Below are 25,037 nucleotides of genomic sequence, written 5' to 3'. Positions count from 1 at the left end.
CCTCTTGGCATGTAAATACCACCTCCTGTACTTGGTTGGGTTGAGTCTCGAGGCTAGGTAGCAGAGCTGTGTCCGCACTGGTCAAGGGGTGGGGGGCACATAATATCACCTTGATCTGATTGTTGAATGTGTATGCTTCTGTAATTTCCCCAGTTTCTGTCAGTTTCCCCTCAACATCCGAAAGTATATATTTACCCCCTGCGAATTGTGTAAGTGTAGAACTTTGCTTGATATATCGACCCTGTTGTCTCAATTCCATCCCTGAAATAAATGTGTGCTTTGTACCTGCACTTTGGTATGGTTCTTAGCCTGTGAGACCCACACGAACCCGAACAACATCCATTTACATGAACTACTAGGATCGTTGTCTGAAGAGAGCGTGCAAAATCATTGAGGACTCCTTCCACCCTGCACACAGCATCTTTCAGCTGCTCCCATCAGGGAAGAGATCCAGGAGGATCAGAGCCAGCCCCACCAGGCCGAGGAACAGTTTCTTTCTTCAGGCAGTGAGAACGCTGAACGACCAAAGGAACTGCTCATACTAACCGTCCGAGACTCTACTATTTACTAATCAATACATATATATTTTATAATGGTATTATTTGTCTGTATGTGTGTTATGTCTGGTTGTGTGTTTGCATGTTTCTGCACCAAGGACTGGAGAATGTTATTTTCTCAGGTTGAACTTGTACAATTGACCAGTAGGTTGCAAAATATCCTTCCCTCTGTTGTATCTCAAGATCAGACTGGATCTAGGTCGCTATTCACATTTTAAAATCCATAGATTATTGAACATTATTTATTCCTTCAGACACAATTCCAAAATGAGTACTTTCTCTAGATGCTGAAAAGGCTTTTGATAGAGTGGAGTGGAACTAATTATTTGAAACATTAAGGAGATTTAATTTTGGTATGGCCTTTATATAATGAACTAATTTGATTTATAGTTCCCCTTTAGTGGTTACTAATATTAACAAATCCTCCTTATTTAGGCTGTTTAGGGATACAAGACAAGGTTGTCCCCTTAGCCCCTTGCTATTTGATTTAGAGTTAGCACTGCTGGTAATAGCCTTTAGAGACACTCGTGAGGTTCAAGGACAGAGAGAGAGTAACTCATGAGGTTTCCTTGTATGCAGATGTCCTATTAGTTTATATTTAAGATCCTGAAAGATCTATCCCAGTAATGTTATCTGTGTTTTCTCAATTCACCTCTTTCTCTGGATACAAATTATACCTTCATAAAAGTTACTTTTTCCACTTAGTAAGCAGGTCCCTATCTGCACTCAAGATTGTCAGAGACTATTTCACGTACTTTGGGGTTACAATTTCTAAACAATTTAAAGATTTATACAAATCAATTTTTTCGAGTAAGTGAGGAAATGATGTCCTTGTTGCATGTGGGTGGGGTTGGTGGAGAGGGCCAGGGCAGATGTATGGTAATGGAGGACATCTGGTGAGGGCTGAGTTGATCATGGTAGGTGGGAAGCCACGTTTTTCAAAGGAAGGGGACATGGCAAGGAAGACCTCATCCTGGGAGCAGATGTGATGGAGAAATTGAGAGGAAGAAACTGAATCCTTACAGAGGACAATAGTGTGGAAAAGTTTAGTTGAGGTAGATGTGGGAGTTCATAGGTTTGTAGAAGATATCTGCCCCCATCCAAGATGGAAATAGAGAAATTGAGACACCTGCCAACATTTTTCCATTCCCGATGAAGGGGTCAAGCCCTAAACGTCGGTTCTATATTTTTACCTTTGCTGGATAAAGGACCCCGTTTGCTTCTCCAGAATTTTGTGTTTTTACTTCAACCACGGTGTCTACAGATTTTTGCAATTTACTTTTGATCTGTTTCTCTTCACAGGGTGAAACTGCAGGATGCTTCCTGGGTTAATCTGGGGTCAAACACAGAACACTACAGAAAAGATGCCAGAGGGTATTGAACGTGCCCTTGATCGCTCCTTCCGCAATCAGAATCGTACATCTTAACAGCCCACCTTGCCCATACCCGGTCATAAATATCCACCCCTTCTCTATGCCTCCCACTCCTTGCCTTCTCTCCTCCACTTCTTGATCTCTCACCCCTTTTTCAATGTTTTAAATTGATTTTTATAATAAATACTGTACAATGAAGAAAAGGAACAAAAGAGGTTCAGTATCACAAATATATATATCAAGATAAAACTTCAAACAGTATAAACAGTCCCCCCCCCACCTCCTCTGCACTGAATGAAGACAGAAAAAATATCAAAAATATTTAATGTTTATCTCTTTCTCTTATATATATATATCTATATATACACACCTCCCCTATTAAATAGTTCAGCACTTTTAACCCCCAATAATATGAAATCATCTCTGACAATCTTTAATGGACCTAGAACGGAGATAGGGACTTGCATATTAATTGGAAAAAGTTCACTTTCACAAAGATTTAATTTATATCCAGAGAAAGAGGTGAATTGAGATAAGCTGAGACAGAACTTTCGAGATCTGAACTATAAACTAATAGGTTATCTGCATGCAAGGAAACCTTATGAGCTACTCCATCTCTGACAATCCCTTGAACCTCAGGAGGGTTACTAAGGACTATTGCCAGAGGTTCTAAAGCCAGATAGTTCTAAATAGCAAGAGGCTAAAGGGACAAACTTGTCTAGTTCACCTGAACAGCCTAAATAAGGAGGAGTTGTTATTATTAGTAACTAAAGGGGGAAGGTTACTATAAATCAATTTAATCCACAGTATAAAGCCCTTACCAGAAGATATCTGCCAAGAGTTGGCAACCAAGATGGAATCAGGGAAACTGGGACACCCACCGATATTCTTCCATTCCGTGATGAAGGGCTCAAGCCTGACACTACAGAAAAAATGCCAGCTGGTACAGCAATCATTCAATGAAGATCAGAGGGCATTGAATGTGCCCTTGATCGCTCCTTCCGTTATCAGAACTGGACATCATGGAAACAGGTAACAGCCTACCTTGCCCATACCCCCGTCATTAATATCCACCCCTTCTCGATGCCTATGCCCCACCTTCCCCTCCCTCCACCCCACTTCCTCTCTCCTCCCCTCCACCCCACTTCCTCTCTCCTCCCCTCCACCCCACTTCCTCTCTCCTCCCCTCCACCCCACCCCACCCCCTCCACCCCACCCCCTCTCCTCCCCTCCACCCCACCCCCTCTCCTCCCCTCCACCCCACCCCCTCTCCTCCCCTCCACCCCACCCCCTCTCCTCCCCTCCACCCCACCCCCTCTCCTCCCCTCCACCCCACCCCCTCTCCTCCCCTCCACCCCACCCCCTCTCCTCCCCTCCACCCCACCCCCTCTCCTCCCCTCCACTTCCTCTCCTCCCCCACTTCCTCTCTCCTCCCCTCCACCCTCTTGCCTGCACCTCTCCCCTCCAACCGTCTCTCCCCTCCCTCCACTTCCTCTCCTCCCCTCCCCCTACTTCCTCTCTCCTCCCCCTACTTCCTCTCTCCTCCCCCCACTTCCTCTTTCCTCCCTTCCACCCTCTTGCCTGCACCTCTCCTCTTGCCTGCACCTCTCCTCTTGCCTGCACCTCTCCTCTCTCCTCCCCCCACTTCCTCTTTCCTCCCTTCCACCCTCTTGCCTGCACCTCTCCTCTTGCCTGCACCTCTCCTCTTGCCTGCACCTCTCCTCTTGCCTGCACCTCTCCCCCTCCCCTCCCCTCCCCCCACTTCCTCTCTCCTCCCCTCCACCCTCTTCTCCTCCCTCCCTCTTTCTCTCTCTCCAACGATTGCATCACGAAGTGGAATGACTTGCTAACAACCGAGCACCAGGCGCAGAACCAAACACCTTGTGAACCACGTCCCCTTTAAAAGGAGCCATGATTTGGGTTTGAAAAACAGCCTGGTTACAGACTCCTGGGCTTTCACTCCTGACATTTCTCTGTTTGATCTGCATCACGACCCACCAGTTAACGGCCCAAGAATTGACTGGGGTGAGACACGAAAGTTTGCAGAGTTTCTGATTCTGCAGGAACTCAGCGGAGTCCGCGGGCGAGGTCAAAAGCTCTCAACCCACCCCCCCCCCCCACCACTCCCCCCCCCACCACTCCCCCCCCCCCACCACTCCCCCCCCCCCACCACTCCCCCCCCCCCACCACTCCCCCCCCCCCACCACTCCCCCCCCCCCACCACTCCCCCCCCCCCACCACTCCCCCCCCCCCACCACTCCCCCCCCCCCACCACTCCCCCCCCCCCACCACTCCCCCCCCCCCACCACTCCCCCCCCCCCACCACTCCCCCCCCCCCACCACTCCCCCCCCCCCACCACTCCCACCCCCCCACTCCCCCCCAACCCCAACCCCCCAACCCCAAACCCCCCCCCCCGCTCCGAGTTGCGTGTCTCGGGCCAGCACTTCGAAGTGCTTCCCCTGCGGTCGTTGCCCGTCCTTTTTGACGGGGGGGGGGGGGGGGGGGGCTGACAGGACCGGGTCCACCTTCGCAGCAGGTGTAAACGCACTCTCCGATAGAGCCCGCGGTGGGAGGGGAGAGGAGGGAACGCGGCTCTTTAAAAGGAAAGGGAAAACGTGCGCCTTTGGGGGGGGGGGTGTTTAAAGTTTTTTTTTGGGGGGGGGGGTTAATTTCCCTACCCGGTGCCGCAAGCAACGTCCAGAATCCGCTGACACTTGTGTTGCCGCAGCAGCTGAACGATCGCGTTCCTATACTCTTCAGTCCGGCTCAGGGTGTCTCCGATGTACAGCTGCCAGACTTTGGCTGCCTTGCCATCGGCGTACTGGTCGGGCAAGCCGACAGCAGCCACGCCGAGCGAGCGGGTCCGGAACACGTTGTCCACCATCCCAGCCAGACAGCGGGGAGGGGAGCAGAGGGATGGGGGGGGGGGGGGGGGGGGGTCAGAGGACCTTAATCCGAAGCCCCGAGCAGAGAGAAGATGGAGCCAACGGTCCCGGGGATGATCACTTCGGCCAAACTTTTCGTCCCGACCCGCACACCCAGGGAAAAAGTTTCGGGCAACGTCCGCGGGACCAGTCGGGCGGCCAATCGCCGGCCTGGGATCTGGCCGCACCTGCGTGACGTCACAATGCCGCTGGCCGCCAGCCTTCTGGTGGGGTCGGAGGCAGGGCTTCGCTTCGCCACCGTCCGCCCGGGGGAGTTGACCAGCGCCGGGCGTCGCTCGGGTTCCCGCCCCCCACTCCCACCCCCACCATAGACCTCCTCCAATACGAGACCTGACAGAATCTTTAGTAATTCCCGTATTTCACTGAAGGCAATGGCAGTAGTAAAGCTATTGTCACATTTAGAATGAATGAAATTCATTAACTTTTGCCACCTTGAGCCACTTTGTCCAGAAATGAGATAATGTATGAATCCTAACAAGAAAATTGTGCTGTAAAGTCTTTCTACATTGGCGGACAACATTATTAGTGTGACAGACCATGCGATACTTTGTATATAGATCCAACTGCGCTGGGTAGGTCACGTCTCCAGAATGGAGGACCATCGCCTACCCAAGATCGTGCTCTATGGCGAGCTCTCCACTGGCCACCGAGACAGAGGTGCACCAAAGAAGAGGGACAAGGACTGCCTAAAGAAAGCTCTTGGTGCCTGCCACGTTGACCCCCGCCGGTGGGCTGATCTCGCCTCAAACCGTGCATCTTGGCGCCTCACAGTTCGGCGGGCAGCAACCTCCTTTGAAGAAGACCGCAGAGCCCACCTCACTGTCAAAAGACAAAGGAGGAAAAACCCAACACCCAACCCTAACCCACCAATTTTCCCCTGCAACCGCTGCAACCGTGTCTGCCTGTCCAGCATCGGACTTGTCAGTCACCAACAAGCCTGCAGCAGACATGGACATACCCCTCCTTAAATCTTCGTCCGCGAAGCCAAGCCAAAGAAAAATATATGTTTTAAAGGAGATAAATTGTGGCAGGTTTTTTTTTAACCATAGGTCGCACATACAAACACTTCAAGACAGATCTCATTTAAAATCCCAGAGCTCTGCTCAAGCCAGACAGTCCAGGCTCCTGGTGCCAATGCAAAAACTTTGGGAGTTCACAAGTAGGCGTTCATTGGATATGCTGTGGAGTCATGGTTTATTGTTTTGGAAGGCAACAGACGAATAAACTCGGAAGATTAGGTCTGGAGCCGCAGTCTGTCTTGAGTGCAGTTGGCTGTTCTGAAAGGTTCATGTGGTTTTCTGTGAGTGAGGGAGAGAGAGAATTCAGTTCTACAGTTTAAGAGCAGCAGGTGGGACTAGGACATGACAAGCTTGTGTAAAAAAAAAAAAAAAAAACATTTGAAGATGCGTTGTGAGTTCTTAGTTCACCTTGGTCAAAGCCCTTGTGGTCCATACAAGAGGAGACAGGCTCTATAATGATTCACTTAAAATAAGGGAAACAAAAAAGCAACTCTGATGACCTGAAAGAAAGAGGTTATCATCTGGAAAACCCTGTCTTTGGCAAGACACTTAAGTGGCTGATCAGTTGTAGGTGTCCAAAGAGCAACAAATCTATCTTTGAAAACTGACCAGAACCTTCCTGAGCGGTAACCATTTACCTTTCAAGCACCAATTCACAAATGTTAAATTCTGTGCACAATCTACGAATTGCCTGATACCGGTGAACTTGGAGGAGTGAGAAGTGAGATTGGACTGTGAATCAAAGAACTTTTCTGAACTTACACACACGTGCGCTTAGAATTAGAAGGGGTTAAGTTAAATTAATAGTGATAAGTTAAAGATTGATGCTGTTTTCAGGTTTAAAGATAATTAAAAGTAACTTTTGTTGAAGTGACCATTTGTCTTGGGAAATTTCTATTGCTGCTGGGTTTTGGGGTCCTCTGGGCCTGTCATATTAGTAACTGAGCCCTTTGTGATATTTTTATCTCTCCTTTTCCTTTAATTGCTACTTCATTCTCAAAGAGAGGTTATGGATCTAGCTTCACAAATACAATTTACCACAATATTGTAGCTAAAACACCAGAAAATGTGGCATAAGCTGCGACTTTAAAAACACCCAGCACCAATGAAAACAACAGCGCGTGATTGTAGCGCGTGCAGTCGAAGCCACGTGATTCAAAGTGTTGTTGTCGTTGGGTAATAGCGACAGCTCTGACCGGACGGAGCGCATTAGAAGGTTCAAAAAGTAAATGAGCATTGAGTTTCAGCCTGATAGGTGTATTGATACATGTAAGATGGGCTTACAAAAAATGATTTTGTTGTTATAACAAACTACAGGGATGGTTTTATAAAAATAATAAATTTCTGCTGAAACACTGCACAAACATTTTATAGACAGTCATTTTGGCATCACCCCCCACCGATGGTGTCACCGATGAGGTCCACACCCCCTTCCCAGTCCTGCCTGTCACTATGATCAGGGACTAGATGAGAATTTACCAATGTCTGCAGATTTACTTCTGACTACTGGACAATGCAGTGAAAGCTCTTCGAGGGATGCCTACCCTGAAGAAGTTCTCCTTTGCTCTCCTTTGTTCTCTCACTGCTCCCCGCCTGCAATCTCTGTGGCTCTCAAGCTTCCAGCATTTTGTATTTTTACTGTGCAAAAGGAGACAGGGAAGGGAGAGATGATGGAGGTGGGCGGGGTTTGACGAAAGCCAGAGAAGACGATGTTAATGCCATCCGGTTGAAGGGTGGGAAGAAGAGGTGATGTTCTGTGAAAGTTTGCATTTTTATGCTACCCGGAAATGTCAGTTATAAGAGAAGCAGCTTCCAAGCTGGGAGCAGAGAGAGCCATATGTTTACTAGGCAGAAGCACATCCTAGACAGACAATTAAAAGCAGTCGTCTCATCTGTATTAATGTCTTCGGCCATTTCCTGGGTTCCTGGGTAAACAGCACTATGGTAGACTTACAGAATCCGTAATGCCTTTTACCACAGAAACGCTAACTGACAATGAACAACCCATTCACAAATGGCTTCCCGCGCTTAGGCAGCTGACTGAGCCTTACAACCTGTCAGCCGCGATCTGAGTTGACGATGGCCATAGGGCGCACACAGCAACACTGATGGCACCAGTTAAATTTCGATCTAGCATTGTTCCAGCCTAGGAACATTGTTAGCATTGGTGGCTTAATATTATTGTGAGACCGACCATTTATTTATATGTGAGACTAAAAAATCAGGCATACAGCATGACGCTACTGCGATTTTTATTTTTGACTGTTTTATTCATGATTTTTCCAAACTTTTAAACTTGATTATCAACATTATTAGTGTCAATGTTAACAGTATCAGCATTGACTACAGTTTACAGTTGTCAGTTCTATACAAGGGTTACTGCAGAGTTCAAGCTCTTTCCGTCCCCCACCCCAACACTTGACCAACCACAGTTCCACACGACATTGAAGACACTCCCAACAAAGGTGGGATTTTGTGGGGTTGTCTCGGCCCAGTAGCCAGAGCTCAGGCTGCTTTTTTTTCTTGACTTTACCTGGTTGGGATAGGATGGACCCCCTACCCCCACCGATTGAGGAAGGTAGGGTGGTGAGGCACTATGGTCGTGCTCCTATGGAATTTAAGTATGGTTGCTTTTTTTTTTAAAGTGTCATACTTTTTTTTCTTAAGTTATAGGTAATTTTCTCCAGGAGAACACAGCTTTGCATTCTCATGTTCCAGCGCACAATACTCAGGCAGGAGTCGGATTTCCAGGTAACCGCTGTGCACTTCCTGGCCGCTGCCGATGTAATTGTTAAGAAGTGAAATTTGGACAGGTATGTTGGAAGTCTTTTGACCATTATGTTTCCCAACAGGAACAACTCTGGATCCTGTGGGAATTCTTTGCCTTTGAGTTTCCCTAGGACTTGACCTAGTTCCACCCAAAAGATCCTCACCTTGCTCCATTGTCCAGATTATGTGCACAAAGATCCTTGTCTCAATACCGCATCTGAAGCATTGATCTGATAGATCTGGTTTAGATCTGTTCAATTTTTGCGGCATCAGGTACAGCTGGTACAGAAAATTGTATTGCGCCAGCCTGTACCGCGCATTAATGATTGCAGTCATGCTGGTCCGACACCGCTCATCCATCGTTATTCCCAAGTCGATCTCTGACTCCCACCTCTGCCTTGATTTGTGAAGGCCTGCCTTGGAGCAAGAAATACATTGCTGAGATGAACTTCCATGTGTTTCCCCCTTTGAATCATGACCTCACTATCACTGCACTTTGGTAGGGCCATAGTTGGACCTAATGTGTCCTGCAGAAAATATCTTAACTGAAGGTAGCAGAGAAAAGTCTTATTTGATAAATCATTCTTATGTCTGAGTTGTTTGAATGACATTAGCTGCCCCCGCTCAAAGCAGTCCTCTACGCACCTGACGCCATTATTACGGCAGATGTCCAGGATCTTGTTGCCTACTGTCCATGGTATTGATCTATTTGGAGTCAAGGGTGTTTTGGGGGACTGATTCCTAGATATTGGTTAATTTTATTCCAAATGAGGATAATTAGTTTTCGGATAGGGCTACCTATTTTCCCAGATAACTATTTGGCATCCAATTTATAAATAAAGTCCTCTACTATCTTCTCCCCTACCTCATGCAGGTCAATTTGTGCCCAGGATGGTACACCTCTCCCTTCAAAGAGTGAGGCGATGTATCTCGACTGGGCTGCCCAATAGTACTTCTTGAAGTCTGGCGTTCGTAATCCGGCCAGACTGTAATCCCAGGTCAATTTTTCCATGGAGATCCTGGCTACCTTTCCATTCCATAGAAATGTTTGTATTCGTGAGTGCAACTTTTGGAAGAGGTACTGAAGTCTCAGCAACACATTCATTTGTATTGGAAGGAACTTTTCCAGACTTTTGCCAATTTCCTCTGCAAGAAATGCTATCTTTTAATTTTGACTTGTACATACAAATAATTGCTTGACATCAACCATTTCCCTGTCTTTAGAAAAGAGCAATCAATGCCTTGTATAAAACCTGAACTGGTAATAATAAATTCAAAGAGATCCCTATCAGATTTGTATGCAAGAAAATGCCTTAAATACTGTTTCACTTGAATCTTTGAATGAGATTCTGGTATTAGCGAAGGTGACTCTGTCGACCTGACACTAATACTGCTCATTCCCGCTGACATGACTCCATAAATCTGCGTCTTGTACTTTGTGGTTCTGCCATGTACTTTTGTAGCCTGACAGGTGACACAATTATTACAGTTCCTCCAATTTGTGGGTGATCTCAGTCTGGCAGTGGACAGACGTGTCAGCACGGGAATGGGATGGAGAATTGAAATGGGGGGGCACTGGGAGATCCCCGCAATTATGGTGGACCAAGCCGAGGTGCTCAACAAAGTGATCTCCCCAAACGGGCCAGGTAGAGGAAGGTGGTTTACATAGGGTGGAGGGGGTGATTCGTAGATCAAAGCATGCTGAATTCAGCAAGTGAAGTTGAAAGATTGGCGTTAACAGGAGACACTGGGATTGTAGTGCAATGGACAGTGGTGGTGGAGTATGTATGGAGTATTCACAGGAAGGGTAACCAGCATTTCAGGTCTCAGAAACTGATCAGCATGAACAAAAAGTAGGTAGGTGTCTGAATAAAAGGTGGGGGATGGGGGAGGGGAGAGGGAGTGAGGAGAGAAGGAGGGGGAGTGAGGACAGGGCAGGGAGTGAGAGAAGAGAGGGGAATGGAGTGAGGGGGGAGGGGAAGGGAGTAAGGAAATGGGGAGTGGAGAGTGAGGACAAGGGAGAGGGAATGGTGACAGAGTTGGGGGAGGGAGTGAGAGGAGGGGAAAAGAGGGTGAGGGAGGGAGAGGAGTGGAGAGAGGGGGAAGGAGTGAGGAAGGGGAAGGGAGTGATAGGAGGGGAGAGAGTGAGGGGAGGGGAGAGGAGGTGGAGGGAGAGACAGGGAGTGAGTGAGGGGAGAGGGGAAAAGAGGGAGGGATTAAGGGGAGGGGGAATAGAGGAGAGGGGACAGATTGAGGAGAGGGGAGAGGTTGGAACAGAGTGAGGGGGAAAGGGGAAGGAAGGGGAGAAGAGGGAGGGAGAGGGGGAGGGAAGGGAGTGAGTGGAGGGAGTGAAAGGAAGGAGGGAGGGAGTGGGAAGGAGTGAGGGGAGGTGAATGGAGAGGAGAGGGGAGGGAGTCAGGGAAGAGGAGTGGGGAGGTGAGGGGAGAGTGGAGGTGGAGGATGTGGGAAGGGGAGGGGAGAGAAGAGGAGGGCGGGAGGAAGGCTGATTATCAGATGAAGTCAGGTGGATATGGGTGGGAAGGTGGAAGAGAAAAAAAGCTGAGGTGATGGGGAAAGGGTATCTTTCTGAATGGAGAGGGAGGTGAAGGAAAGGGCTGGGGAACTGAAGGAATGGAAACAGGGATAAGGAAAGGGAGAAACTTTGTGGGGGGGGGGGTTTAACGGAAGCTGGAGAAGTCGCTGTTAATACCATCTGTTGGGGAGTGCCCGCATACGGGATATGAGATGTTTCTCCAGTTTGTGGGTGGCCTAAGTTTGACTGTTCTGCAGGCCATGGATACACATGGTGCATGGGATTAAAATGGGTGGCCACTGGGAGGACAGAAGAATGGTGGTCAAAGAAATGGTCTCCCAGTCCACGTGAGGAGCATTGAGGAAAGGTCCGAAGTGGGAGGAGAAGCAGAGCTTTTTGTTGACTGATGAGGATGTATTCATTGAATTAGGCCCTATGCAGAAAGAGCAACAGTTAACCACACAGAAACAGGCCCATTGGTCAACTGTCTCCACACCAATGCATTCAACTTTATTGCCAAATATTGGCCTGATGGAGTTTTTTTTTAATTTTGAGAGGCATTTAAAGAAATGTGTGGCTTTGTGGCCACAGGACAGAATCAAAAATTGCTATGAATTAATTTTTTAAATAAATTAATTTGAGGAAAAAGTTTGCCAGGGTCTATGGTTCATTGACTGTTCAGAAATCTGATGGCGGAGGGGAAGCAGCTGTTTTTATACCATTGAGTGTTCATCTTCAGGGTTCTATACCTCCTTCCTGATGGTGGCAGTGACAAGAGGAGGGTATGGCCTGGGTAGTGAGGATCCTTGATGATCAAAGCTGCTTTCTTGAGACACCGCCTCTTGTGGATGTCCTTAATGAAGACTTAATGCCCATGATGGCGCTGTCCGAGTTCACAACTCTCTGTAGTCTCTTCCTGTTCTGTGCCTTGGCACCTCTCTCTTCCTATCCTGTGCCTTGGCACCTCCCTACCAGAGAGTGACGCAACCAGGCAGAATACTCTCCACGGTACAACTGTAGAAATTTGCAAGAGTTTTTTTTCCAGAGCCAAAAATGTCACCCACCAGAAAATTTGCTATTGAGGTGAGTGGGCGGGCATTAAAGGGAGATGTGCAGGGGAAGTAATTTACACAGAGAGTGGTGGATGCCAGGAGTCATAGTGGAAACCAAAACAATAGTAACTTATAAGAGATTTCGAGATAGACTCATGGATATCTATGAGGTGCTCACAGTAGAGTTTTTGTTTGGACATCATATTTAGCCCAGATGTGGGTTGAAGGGCCTGTTCGTGTAAAGGGCCTGTTCATGCACTGAGCTGCTGGATGTTCCTTGTACCGAGATGCAGTGACAGATATTGTTTTGCGAGCAGACCAGTTGGGTCTTCAAAGGACCACAAGGGAGAGGCAATAGAACTACAGAGAGAGGTCAGGTGGTACAGAGTGAACACAAATTATCATACTGCTGCAACGGCCATCAGGGGTCTAATTACACAGCAGGAAAGAAACTGTCCTTGAATGTGTAAACATTACAAATAAAGCATATGCCCAAAGAGTGAAAAATTATGTGGCAAATTTTGCAGTGCTAACAGATGTAAACTGTCCTTGGACAGTATGGGACTAGTTCAGCCAATGAACCAAAATCAATAATTTTGCCAGGAAAATATTTACCATGTTAATTGTTTGTTCCATTTTCTTGCCTGTCAGTACCTTGACCCTCGTTTCATACCTCACTGAAACTTTGCATATTCTTCCTGTGAGATATTTTGTGGCTTTCTGTTAGAGATCATCAATTAATATTCAAATTGTGAGTATGTTGCTTTCTGGATCCATGGTTGGAGGTTCCTTCTCAGTCATATACAAGGCTGCATGTTATACTGGGCAATTAAAGTTTGTATCCATTGATTGTCACTTTGGTGGGCAGAGATTTTGCCATCCCTCCACCCATGTATTATCTTATATCATTGAGACTTGCCCATCAGAAAATTGTATTGTAAATGTTAACGCAGAGCCTGGATGGAATTGACTTCAGTTTTGTTTAGATTATTAATTTGTTTATGCCCCACATTCCTCTTAACCCCCTCTTTTAATCAAATTGACTGTACTTAATTAATGCGTGGTTTCATCCCTTCTGAATGTCATTTAGAAGCTCCTTTTCTGCAGCTTTTATTTGTTTTGTATCTTTTCCATTCACCCGATGCCTGCTGTTTTCCCTTGAACTCTCTTTCAAATTAAAAATAATGTTCACTGTTATCATTTCCCTCTTCACTTCACCCCACCCCCCCCCCCACCCGAGTTTTATTTTGAGCTCAATTCTGAGAGTATTTCAGATAATGATAATGCTCCGCTTTCCTACGGAACCTTTCGTGAGCCGAAATGGCGTAAAGCAAAGAAGGGATTTCCATCGAACTTTAAGGGAAAAAATTATGACCCAAAAAAAGAACCCACCAAATCAAACCAAATAACAGGAATGATGTAATAAATACACAGCCAAAATACAGTTTCTCTTACCAGAATTGGGAGGACAGCGAGTTTTGACTGTCCTGCCGGCCGTGCCACATGACAGCCCCTCTGGGAGCCCCCTGACCACCTCGCTGGCCACTCTCTGACCACCTCACTGGCCACTCTCTGACCACCTCGCTGGCTGTGCCCTATGACCACCCTGCCGGCCGCCCTCTGACCAGCCCGCCAGCCATGCCCTGTGACAACCCCGCCATATTTTCTTCATCTTTCAGCATCCTCCTTCGATTGTTCGGCTACCCCTTACTTATAATTTCCTCCATTTTTCATCCACCTCTCTGTTTTTCAGCTTCTTTGTTTTTTAATCTTCTCTTTGTTTTTCAGCTTGGCCTGCCTCATGTTGTTATCTCTGCAACTCAAAGTTCCGTTTCTCCCTTTCTTCCAACACCCACTGTTACTCTCTTTCTTCTTCACCAGATCTATCCTCTGGACAATTTTCAGTCTTTCTCAACCGATTTTCCCTCACCTATATAATATTTCACTATAATCTTCTGTTTTTGTATTTTCCTCATCCAATGCTTGACTTCAGTCAGTTTTAATGTCTTAGAAATAACCATCAGTTCCTCTTTTCTCTTGCTCTGCAGATCTGCAGGGGATGGTTGTGATAAAAATTGGACTAACATTTGTTGCTGCTATTTTCCAAACACGCGCGAGTCCTTTTAACCATATAACTGTTTACGGCGCAGAAACAGACCGTGTCGGCCTTTCAAGTCCGCATCAGTTCACTTGAAAGCCTCCACTAGCTCAACCCTCCCGCTCTCCGCCTATAACTCTCCAACCCCCTCACCTCCATGTACACATCCAACCTTCTCTTAAATTACAGAAGGGACCCTGCCACAACTATCTCTTTTGGAAGATCATTCCATTCTGCCACCGCTCGCTGAATGAAAAAGTCACCTCTAATATTTCTCCTAAAGTTCTGCCCCTTACCCTTAACTCATGCCCTCTTGTTCCAACCTCCCCTACGCTCAGGGGAAAGAGTCTGTTTATGTCTAGTCTATCTATTCCTTTCATAATTTTAAATACCCTATCAAGTTCCCTCTCGGTCGTCTACGTTCCAATGAATAAAGTCCCAGTCTTCTTAATCTCTCCCTGTAATCCAGATGCTGTAAGCCAGGCAACATCCTTGTAAACCTTCTCTGCACCCTCTCCACCTTATCTATATCCTTTCTATAATTTGGAGACCAGAACTGAGCACAGTACTCCAAACCTGGCCTCACCAATGCCTTAAACAGCTGCAGCATCACCTCCCAGCTCCTATACTCTATAGTATGATTTATGAAGGCCAGCAGACCATATGCCTTCTTAATTTATATAACAGATCTGTAGAATTCTTTAGTTTCATTATATAAAAAAAATATAAGATTATGGAGGAATATCGGGTTATAAAATTAATTGGGATATAAGTAAAGTCATGCCATTAGCAGAAGGAAATTATGATGATTGTAAGGGTGTAGCCCAATTTAGATGGACAAATAAAAACAAAAAAAAGGTATAAAAGTTTGGGTAAAATATTATTTTTATGGAGTTAATATGACCAAGTAATGATTCCCAAAGTGGGCGGTGCCACCCCACCTGGGGGTGGTGGAAAGATCCAACACGGTGAGGAAAAATGAAGCAGCCGGTGCAGTATTTTTCTGGTGCCGCAGTCTCCGGAATGACCGTTGGTTGCCGCGGCCGGACTCTGGATGATCATAGCGAGGAAAATGAATGGAGGTCTCACGAGAAGCAGCCTCAATGGCCACCCTGTTGCATTTGGCTTCGGCCTTTTGATGAGAGTGAGCGGGAGGCAGAGGAGGAAAGGCGGACGGAGTGAGGGAGGCAGCGAGCGCAGGGGGGCTTGAGAGAGAAAGGCCTTTGCTGAAAGGAGTGGGCCCCAGGAGATAGGCCCTCAGGCAGCTCCGGCTGAGGAATGAGAGGTGGCGAGTGGGCGAGGCAAAAGGAAGAGGTGCGTGCTCATTGTCTGTGGGTTGGGGCACTAGGGATGTGGCCTTGGAACCAAGGGGGCGACAGCCCTAAAAGGATTGGTAATCTCTGAAATAGAGGAAGGTGACCATCTGGTTTGCATAAATTTTAAAAATAAATTAAGAAAACTTTCCTGAAATAAATGTTGTGGTTTTTGGTTACTAGAATTCATAGGTAAGTAAACTGATTCCTAACTACCTTAAAATGGTATTGGCATAGATGGGCACCATAGCATTCAGGGGGAGAAAAAGTTTTCTCTTATGTAATTTGTACCTTTTAATGTGTCTGAATTGTTTTAGGACAAAATAAAAGGAATATGAGACAAATAACAGAAGGACGTTCGCATATAAGGAGACCTTGTGAACAATCACCCCTCTAGAAAACCCGGAGATGTCTGGGATGTAGAAGACTGAGGTGAGGCCTAATGGAGATGGGCATTGGAGAATAGAAGCAAGCAGGTCTTTTTTTCCACTGAGGTTAGGGGAGATTAAAAACTAGAGGACGTGGGTTAAGGGTGAAAGGAGAAAGCATTTAAAGTGAAGATTGGAGGGAACTTCTTGCAGAGAGTGGTGGAAGTACGGAACAAGCTAAGAACATAAGAAATAGGAGCAGGAGTTGGCCATTCACACCATCGAATCTGCTCCCCCATTCAATGAGATTATGGCTGATATGATCATTGACTTAAATCCACCTTCCTGCCTTTTCCCCCATATCCCTTAATTCTTTTTTTTTATGTAAAAATCTCACCGAACCTTAAATATGTTTAATGAAGTCGCCTCAACTGCTTCCAAACAGTTAGATACATGTATGGGAGGGGTTCTATATCCTCAGAATCACAAATAGTGAACTGTTCTAATGCTAATTCAAACAAAAATGGACAGAGAGGGTATCCCTGCCTAGTTCCCCGGGGTGTTAAATAAAGTAGATTGTTGATTATTCATAACAACAGACGCAGAAGATGAATTGTATGGTAGCCGCGCTCTATGTGAAAGAAAGACACACTCATGAGGTGTAGTCAGGTTAAGCTCTGTGTTTTATTGGGGCTCAAGCCCGACTTTTACCTCTCGTTTGCCCTAATTTCTGACGTAACGACCCGCATGACAAAGATAGGTTTCCCACGCGCGGGTATCTCCTTGCCTGACAATGCCATCTTCCCTGCGCACTCTCCCTATCTATTGGCTGTGCAGTGGGGCCAGTGCATTTTGTCATTGCCATTCGTCCCACGGACATTACAAGGCCACAAGCTCCGGAACCCATCTAGCGCTCGGTCACCTTCATGTTCAATAATGTCAAGAGGGTAAAAATCAAAAATGACAAAATTGCTCGGTGGAGGATCGAGCTCTCCACCTACAAATATGACATTGCCTATCAGCCAGCAACCCTTAATGACCCTCCAGATGCCTTATCCAGAAGAAGCTATGTCTCTGCACACACTGGATAACTATTCATAATGAGCTCTGCCATCCAGGGGTCACCCACGTGGCTCATTTTGTCAAGGCCCGCAATCTGCCTTACTCCATGGAAGATGTCAGGGAAATGACCAGGTCTGCACGAAGTGCAAGCCGCACTTCTACCACCCCGCAAAAGTGCACTCAATTAAGCCTTCTAGGCCCTTTGAAGGGCTCTTGTCGATTTTAAGGGACCTCTCCTCTCCACGAACGGGAACACTTTCTTCCTCTCTAACATCAACGAGTATTCCTGCTTCCCGTTCGTCATTCCATGTCCTGACACATCCCCTTCATCAGTCGTAAAGGCCCTAGACTCCATTTTCGCCATGTTTGGGTATCCCAGTTATATTCATAGTGACCTGGGCTCATCCTTAATGAGTGTCGAGCTACGTCAGTACTTGCTGGTGAGGGGCAATGCATCCAGCAGGACTACTAGCTACAACCCCCAGAGGAATGGGCAAGTTGAAAAGGAGAATGCCATAGTCTGGAAGGCTGTCAAACTGGCCCTGGTCAAAAAGCCTTCCAGACTCACACTGGCAGGAAGTCCTCCCTCTTGCACTCCATTCCATCTGGTCGCTACTATGTACCAGGACCAACTCTACTCCTCATGAGCTCCTATTCACTTTTGAAAGAAGGTTGGCATCGGGAACTACACTCCCAACCAGTCCTTCTCAGGAAGCACGTGAGGAGAAGCAAGACTGACCCCCTGGTGGAAAGGATGAAACTGCTCCACGCCAATCCCATGTACACCTACATGGAGTACCTGGATGGCAGGGAGGACACCAACTCTATCAGGCCCCTGGCACCCACCGGAACAGAGGGTCCATTGCCTCAAGTGTCCTGCAAGCCAAGGAGCTCATTTTTGCCACCCCCAGTCAAGACCTCGAGGGATCTGGTTCAGGAGGAAAGTGCCTCCCCCTTCACCATCGAGCCGGAGACTCAGCCCGGCTCTCCTCCCTTACAAGGGGATCAGGAGACCCAAGGTGCTAAAGTGCTCCACCAGGATTTCCAGACCACCAGATCACTTAAATCTGTAAATTTGTAAATAACTGTATATTTTTCAACATTTTTTCTGAACCCATGTTCTCTATCTTCATCCACATACCCTAAATTCCACAGGAAGGGGTGAATGCAGTGAACTGGGATTGACTGGTGGTATGTTGTACTGAAGGCTGGCTCTGCCCCCATCTGGTCACATATAACCCTGGTTTCCCACCTAAACCCAGAACCCTTCTGAAGATGACTGTGAGACCCTACCCTTAGTTATAACCAAATAAAAGCGTTTGTTCTCCCTCCAGTTGTGAGAGATTTTATTTGCGCTACCCTGAGTTTTCCCATTAATTCACCTCTCTTCCTCCATCTATAAATTTGCACTCATGAAATGTGTTCATGTTTGTTCCTCTGCCATTTTTCTGCTCTGACTGAGGATGAAGGGTTTTGAATGTTCTACCTCCCCGTTGCACCCTCCTGTACCATCGCCTTGCCCCCCCCCCTTAATCCAAAGGATTTCAAGGTTGGGTTTGACGTGGTTCCTCTATTTAAAAGAGCTCCAGGTGTAGGTGCAGCAATTATCGGCCAGTAAATTTGATGACAGTGGTCGGTAAACTAATGGAAAGTATTCTTAGAGATAATATGTATAGGTATCTAGAGAGGCAAGGACTGATCAGGAACACCCAGCATGGGTTTGTGAGGGAAAGGTGACTTTTGACAAATCTTGTTGAATTTTCTGAGGAGGTGACTAGGAAGGTTGATGAGGGTAGAGCAGTAGATGTAATCTATGTGGATTTCAGTAAGGCCTCCGATAAGGTTCCACATAGAAGGTTAGAAAGGAAGGTTCAGGCACTAAGTATTAATGTTGAGATAGACAGATGGGTTCAATAGTGGCTAGAAGATAGGCACCAGGGAGTCATGGTGGACAACTGTCTGTCAGGATGGAGGCCGGTGACGAACGGTGTGCCTCAGGGATCGGTGTTGGGTCCCTTGTTGTTTGTCATTTACATTAATGATTTGGGTGATGGAGTGGTAAATTTGGTTAGTAAATATGCGGGCAATACAAAAATAGGGGGAGTTATGGATAGTGAAGATGGTTTTCAGGGACTGCAGAAGGATTTGGACTGCTTAGAAGAGTGGGTTGAAAGGTGGCAGATGGAGTTTAATACCGATGTGTGAGGTACTTCATTTTGGGAAGAATAATCAAAACAGGATGTATACGGTGAAGGGGAGGGTGTTGAGGAATGCAGAGGAACAGAGAGATCTTGGAATAATGGTTCATTGTTCTTTGAAAGTGGATTATCATGTAATGAAGAAGGTTTTTCGTATGTTGGCCTTTATAAATCATAGCATAGAATATAGGAGCTGGGAGATGATGTTGAGAGGAAGTGGTCCTGCAGAATTAATATAGGGAGTTAGGCAGGGAGCTTAGAAGAAGGGGTAATCTCTGGATAGCTTCCTGTGCCACGTGACAATGAGAGAAGGAATAGAATCAGGAGGAGGTTAAATACATGGCTAAAGGGGTGGAGTAAGAGATAAGGATTCAAGTTCTTGGACCACTGGGACCTGTTTTGGGGGAGATGGTAATGATGAGTTACATCTAAATCCCAGAGGGACCAATCTCCTGGCGGAGGCATTTGCTAGGGCTGCCAGGGGAGCTTTAAACTGGTATGGTTGGGGACAGGGGTTCAAGTAAAGGAGAACAACAGAGAGAGGGTTTTTAGGCAAAGGAAAAATAATTTGGGGGTGGAATGGCAGGAAGTAGTAAATAGATGGTATAATGATAATTGTGAGAATGGTAGAGAGGGTGATAGGAAGAAGGTAGGATGCGGGAGATCCCTGAGATGTATTTATTTCAAAGTGAGGAGTGTTGTAAGGCAGTGGGATGAGCTAAAGCTGTGGATTGACATGTGGCGTTATGATGTTGTGGCCATTAGTGAGATGTGGTTGAAGGAAGGTTGTGACTGGCAGTTAAATATTCTATGATTTTGCTGCTTTAGATGTGACAGAGTTAGTGGATTAAGAGGGGGAGGTGTGGCATTACTTGTCAGGGAGGATATTACAGCAGTGCTGAAGCTAGGTAGACCAGAGGGCTCGTCGAGGGAGGCAGTGTGGTAGAACTGAAAAATAAGAAGGGTGAGGTTACTATTATAGGGGTATATTATAGGCCTCCAAATGGGGAGAAGGAACTAGAAGAGCAGATGTGCAAGGAAATAGCTGAGATGTGCAGTAGGAATAGGGTGGCGTTGGTTGGAGATTTCAATTTTCCTAAATTTGATTGGGAAACACAGTCAGTGTGTGGGCAGGATGGTTTAGAATTTATACAATTTATTCAGGACTGGTTTTTGCAGCAGTATGTGGAGGTGCCCACTAGAAGGGGAGCAGTGTTAGATCTGTTGATAGGGAATGAAATAGGGCAGGTGACAGAGGTGAGCATTGGGGAGAACTTCGGATCCAGTGATCATGGGTCCATTAGCTTTAGCTTAATTATGGAAAGGGATAGATCGGGTCTGAAGTCGTAGGTCTTCGAGTGGGGGAAGGCCAGATTTGAAGATATGAGAAGGGATTTGCAGAGAGTTGTGTGGGTTGATCTTTTTTCCCAGAAAGGATATAAGGGAAAATTGGAGGGTACTTAAAGGTGAGATTTTGAGAGTACAGGATCTTTATGTTCCAGTCCAGTTGAAAGGCAAGACCTTGAAAGGGAGCTGTGGTTTTCTTGGAAAATTCAGAAGATGGTTCAGGATAAGAGGGAGGCCTATGCTAAATATAAGAAACAAAAGATTGATGAGATGTATGATCGTTACTTAGATTGCAGAAAGAACCTGAAGAGGGAAATTAGAAAGGCAAAAAGAAGGTATGAGGTGTCCATAGCTAATAAGGTGAAAGTGAATCCTAAGCGTTTTTACAGATACATGAATAGTAAAAGGAGGGTTAAGGATAGAGTGGGTCCGCTGGGAAATGGGAATGGCGGACTGTGAGGAACAGTATGAGATGGGGGAGATATTGAATGATTTTTTTCTCGTCTGTATTCATGAGGAAAAGGGATATTGGACTATGTGAGATAAGTGAGGCAAATGGCTTAGTTATGGAAAGGATAGGATTAGTAAAGAGAGGGTTTTGGAGCTTAGGGTCAATAAAGGTGGATAAGTCTCCTGGACCTGATGGGATTTTTCCCAGGATGTCAAGGGAGGTCAGGGAACAAATAGCGGGGGCACTGACAGTGATTTTTCAACTATCACTGAAGGAGGGTGTGGTGCCATGGATTGGATGGTTGCAATGTAGTTCTGTAATTTAGAAAAGGCACAAGGTACCGGCCAAGTAATTATCAGCCAGTAAGTTTGACTTTGGTGGTAGGGAAAGTTATGGAGGGTATTCTTAGAGATGGTGTGTATAAATATCTGGATAGGCAGGGTTGATCAGGAGCACCCAGCATGGTCTTGTGAAGGGGAAGTCATGTTTGATGAATCTAGTTGAGCTTTTTGAAGAGGTGACAAGAAAAGTGGATGAAAGTAGGGCGGTTGATGTGATCTATTTGAATTTTAGTTAGGATTTTGATAAGGTTGCACATGTAAGATTAGTAAAGAAGGTTCAGTCACTAGGGATTAATAGAGAGATAGTGAGATGGCTTCATAGGTGGCTAGAAGATAGGTAGCAGAGGGTCATGGTGGACAACCGTCTGTCAGGATGGAAGCCTGGGATGAGCGGTGTGCCTCAGGGATCAGTGCTGGGTCCCCTGTTGTTTATCATTTATATTAATGATTTGGAGGATGGGGTGGTTAACTGTGTAAGCAAATATGCAGATGATACAAAAATAGGGGGAGTGGTGGATAATGAGGAAGGTTTTCTTGGATTACAGGATTTGGTTTGTTTGGAAAAGTGGACTGAAAGATGGCAGATGGAATTTAATGTTGACAAGTGCGAGGTGCTGCATTTTGGAAAAAAATAACCAAAATAGGACATATGCAGTTAAGGGGAGGGTGTCGAGGAATGCAGAGGAACAGAGGGATCTTGGAGTTTTGGAACAGAGTTCCTTGAAGGTGGATTCCCATGCAGACAGGATGGTTAAGAAGGCATATGGTCTGCTGGCCTTCATAAATCATAGTATAGAGTATAAGAGCTGGGAGGTGATGCTGAAACTGTTTAAGGCATTGGTGAGGCCAAGTTTGGAGTATTGTGTTCAGTTCTGGTCTCCAAATTATAGGAAGGATATAGATAAGGTGGGGAGGGTGCAGAGAAGATTTACAAGGATGTTGCCTGGCTTACATTATCTGGATTACAGGTAGAAATTAAGGAGACTGGGACTTTATTCATTGGAATGTAGATGAGTGAGAGGGGACTTGATAGATGTATTTAAAATTTAAAGGGAATAGATAGACTAGACTTGAGTAGACTCTTTCCCTGAGGACAGGGGAGGTTGGAACAAGAGGGCATAAGTTAAGGGTAAGGTGGCAAAACTTTAGGAGAAATGTTAGGGGATGCTTCTTCGCTCAGAGAGTGGTGCAGAATGGAATGATCTTCCAGAGGAGATAGCTGCAGCAGGTTCTGTCATTTAAGAGAAGGTTGGATGTGTACATGGATATGCGGGGGTTGGAGGGTTATGGGCGGAGAGTATGATTGTGGAACTAGCCGAGTTGTTCAAGTGAAATGACGCGGACTCGAAGGGCCGATATGGCCTGTTTCTGCGCTGTAAGCTGTTATATGGTTATGTGGAATAGGCCCTTCCCCTTGAGGGTAGGTGAGATTGGAACAAGGGGTCATAAGTTAAGGGTTAGGGGGGAAAAGTTTAGGAGTAACATGAAAGAGAGCTTCCTCACTCAGAGAGTGGTGGCTGAGTGGAATGACCTTCCGGAAGAGGTGGTTGCAGCAGGGTCAATTCCGTCATTTAAGAGGAGGTTGGATGAGTGCATGGATGTGAGGGGGTTGGAGGGTTATTGAGAAGGAGCAGGTAGGTTGCACTCGAGGTGCCGAGATGGCCTGTTTCTGCATCATAATTATTATAGGCCTTCTCAGAACAAGTCTGATGAGCTGGAAACTGGATCCTGCTCTAAGTCTCCTGAATAGTGGCTGGAATTAAAGTGCCCCATTGTTGAAAAGGGAACACAAAAGAGAAGAAAAGCCTGCTGACTTTGCAGGATTCCTTTGACTCGATCATGCAGAACCTCCAAGGTCAAACGGAAGAGTGAAAACACAATATTTGATGATAGGCTCTAACAATAACTCCAGAGCTGTAGAGGGAGGAACAATCGGCTTTATTACACTCTAGACTTGTAGCAGCAAGTGCTCGACTAAGGACTAAGGAGGGCAACCTTTATTCCAGGGTCACAAGGGGAGGAGTTACAAAGGAACGAGTCAACAGTGGGGGAACAGGCCACCTATCCATTGGCAGTCACATATTCATATCACTACATTCACCCTCTTTTAAAACAAAAACACGGCTGGGTTAAAAATCTTGAAGGGTCAGCCGGTCGGGTTGTCTCCTCGGCCTCTGTGACCTGTGCTGTTCCGCCGATGGTGTACTGGTCAGCTCCTTTGCCGTTCGTGTGACCTGAGGCTAGGGAAGGAGGGCTGGCTCCATCAGAGGTGGGGCTTGCTTGTATGTGGGGGCAGTCGTGGCGGTCAGAGCAGCTGGAGCAGGGTCCGGGCGGGGTATATGGTGTGGCGGGTGTGGGTGGGTCCCTGATAGGAGCAGTATGGGTATAGGTAGGACCTGGGCTGAAGGGGGTAGGGAGTGGGTTGGGGTCTACCTCTTCGACCAATGGGTCAGAATTATGACCCCTCGCATGTTTCCGCAGCAGGACGGGTCTCGGGGATGAGAGTCATTGAGGCAGTGGGGTTCCAGTCGCCAACTTCCTGGGGAAGGAAAACATGCGTTCATGTGGCGTTGCGTTAGTAGCAGTGCATAGGAAGGATCGGCTGGCATGGACTGCTTCCAGCAGGGCTTCCTGCCAATGGGACACAGCCAGGCCATTTGATTTAAGAGCCAGGAGGACAGCATTCCAAACTATGGTGTTTTCTCTCCTGTCCTGGCCATTCCCCCGGGGGTTGTAACTGGTTGTCCTACTAGTGACAACGCCTCTAGCCAATAGGTACTGCCGCAGTTCTTCACTCATAAAAAAGGACCCCTGATCACCGTTAATGTAATTCGGGTACCCAAAGAGGGTAAATATGCTGCGGTGTGCCTTTATGACCGTGGCTGAGGTAATATTGAAGCAGGAGATGGCAAATAGGAACCTGGAGTACTCGTCAATGATGTTAAGGAAGTATATGTTCCTGTTGGATGAGGCCAGGGGCCCCTTGAAATCAATGTGAGTTGTTCAAAGGGACGTGTGGCCTTTACGAGGTGCGACTTGTCGGGCCGGAAGAACTGTGGTTTGCATTTTGCACAGATCCAACAGTGCCTGGTCAACGACCTGACATCCTCAATGGAGGATGAAGTGGAGCAATCTCGTGACTCCAGGGTGACAAAGGTAATCATGGAGGAACTGGAGGCAGCCGAGATGCGCATTGGCACCCGTTCCCCAGGATAGGGCATCTGGGGGGGGTGGGTGGGTGTTGAGCTTGCCTGGCCAGTAAAGGACTTTGTAGTTGTAGATGGAGAGCTCGATTCTCCACCTCAGGATTTTGCCATTTTTGATCTTACCCTGCATTTTGGTATTGATCATGAACACAGTGTCTTGTTGGTCCATTAGCAGGATAAATCTTTCTTTGCCAGGTAATGACACCAGTGCCATAAACCCTCAACGATGCCCTGTGCCTCCTTTTCAACAGAGGAGTGCCGTGAAGGGTACAGGGGAAAAAAGTCTACTGGCCTGCCTTCCTGGTTGAGAGTGGTGGGAGACCCAAGTCAGAGGCATCGCTTTCCATCTAAAATGGGATTGATTCGTCCACGGCATGCAATGTGGCTTTGGCGATGTCTCCCTT

General features: G+C 46.7%; 1 protein-coding gene and 1 long non-coding RNA gene across 9 annotated transcripts in view; one reads left to right on the top strand and one right to left on the bottom strand.

The window, feature by feature from the left end:
• Positions 1-4,993, bottom strand: part of gnmt (glycine N-methyltransferase) — a 42,250-nt gene extending 37,257 nt beyond the window's left edge. Inside the window, exon 1 of one of the 2 annotated variants that reach the window (XM_069887761.1) lies at positions 4,610-4,993. In XM_069887761.1, the coding sequence (XP_069743862.1) occupies positions 4,610-4,815 (206 nt within the window). In that variant the 5' untranslated portion in view covers positions 4,816-4,993. Of the gene's footprint in view, positions 1-2,811; positions 2,841-4,609 lie in introns of those variants that run through there. The other variant, XM_069887762.1, reaches the window with a different exon arrangement.
• The window catches only part of LOC138737167 (uncharacterized), a 44,660-nt gene continuing 23,119 nt past the window's right edge, over positions 3,497-25,037 (top strand). For 3 of the 7 annotated variants that reach the window (XR_011340798.1, XR_011340795.1, XR_011340797.1), the window contains exons 1-3: positions 3,497-3,955; positions 8,563-8,708; positions 15,978-16,092. This is a non-coding gene — a long non-coding RNA (uncharacterized lncRNA). Of the gene's footprint in view, positions 3,956-8,562; positions 8,709-12,913; positions 13,001-15,977; positions 16,093-25,037 lie in introns of those variants that run through there. The other 4 variants (XR_011340799.1, XR_011340802.1, XR_011340800.1 and 1 more) reach the window with 3 other exon arrangements.

The sequence above is a fragment of the Narcine bancroftii genome, chromosome 6, assembly GCF_036971445.1.
Source record: "Narcine bancroftii isolate sNarBan1 chromosome 6, sNarBan1.hap1, whole genome shotgun sequence".
NCBI lineage: Eukaryota > Metazoa > Chordata > Chondrichthyes > Torpediniformes > Narcinidae > Narcine > Narcine bancroftii.
The sequence above is the reverse complement of the archived record's forward strand: the minus strand, read 5'-3'. Positions and strand labels throughout refer to the sequence as shown.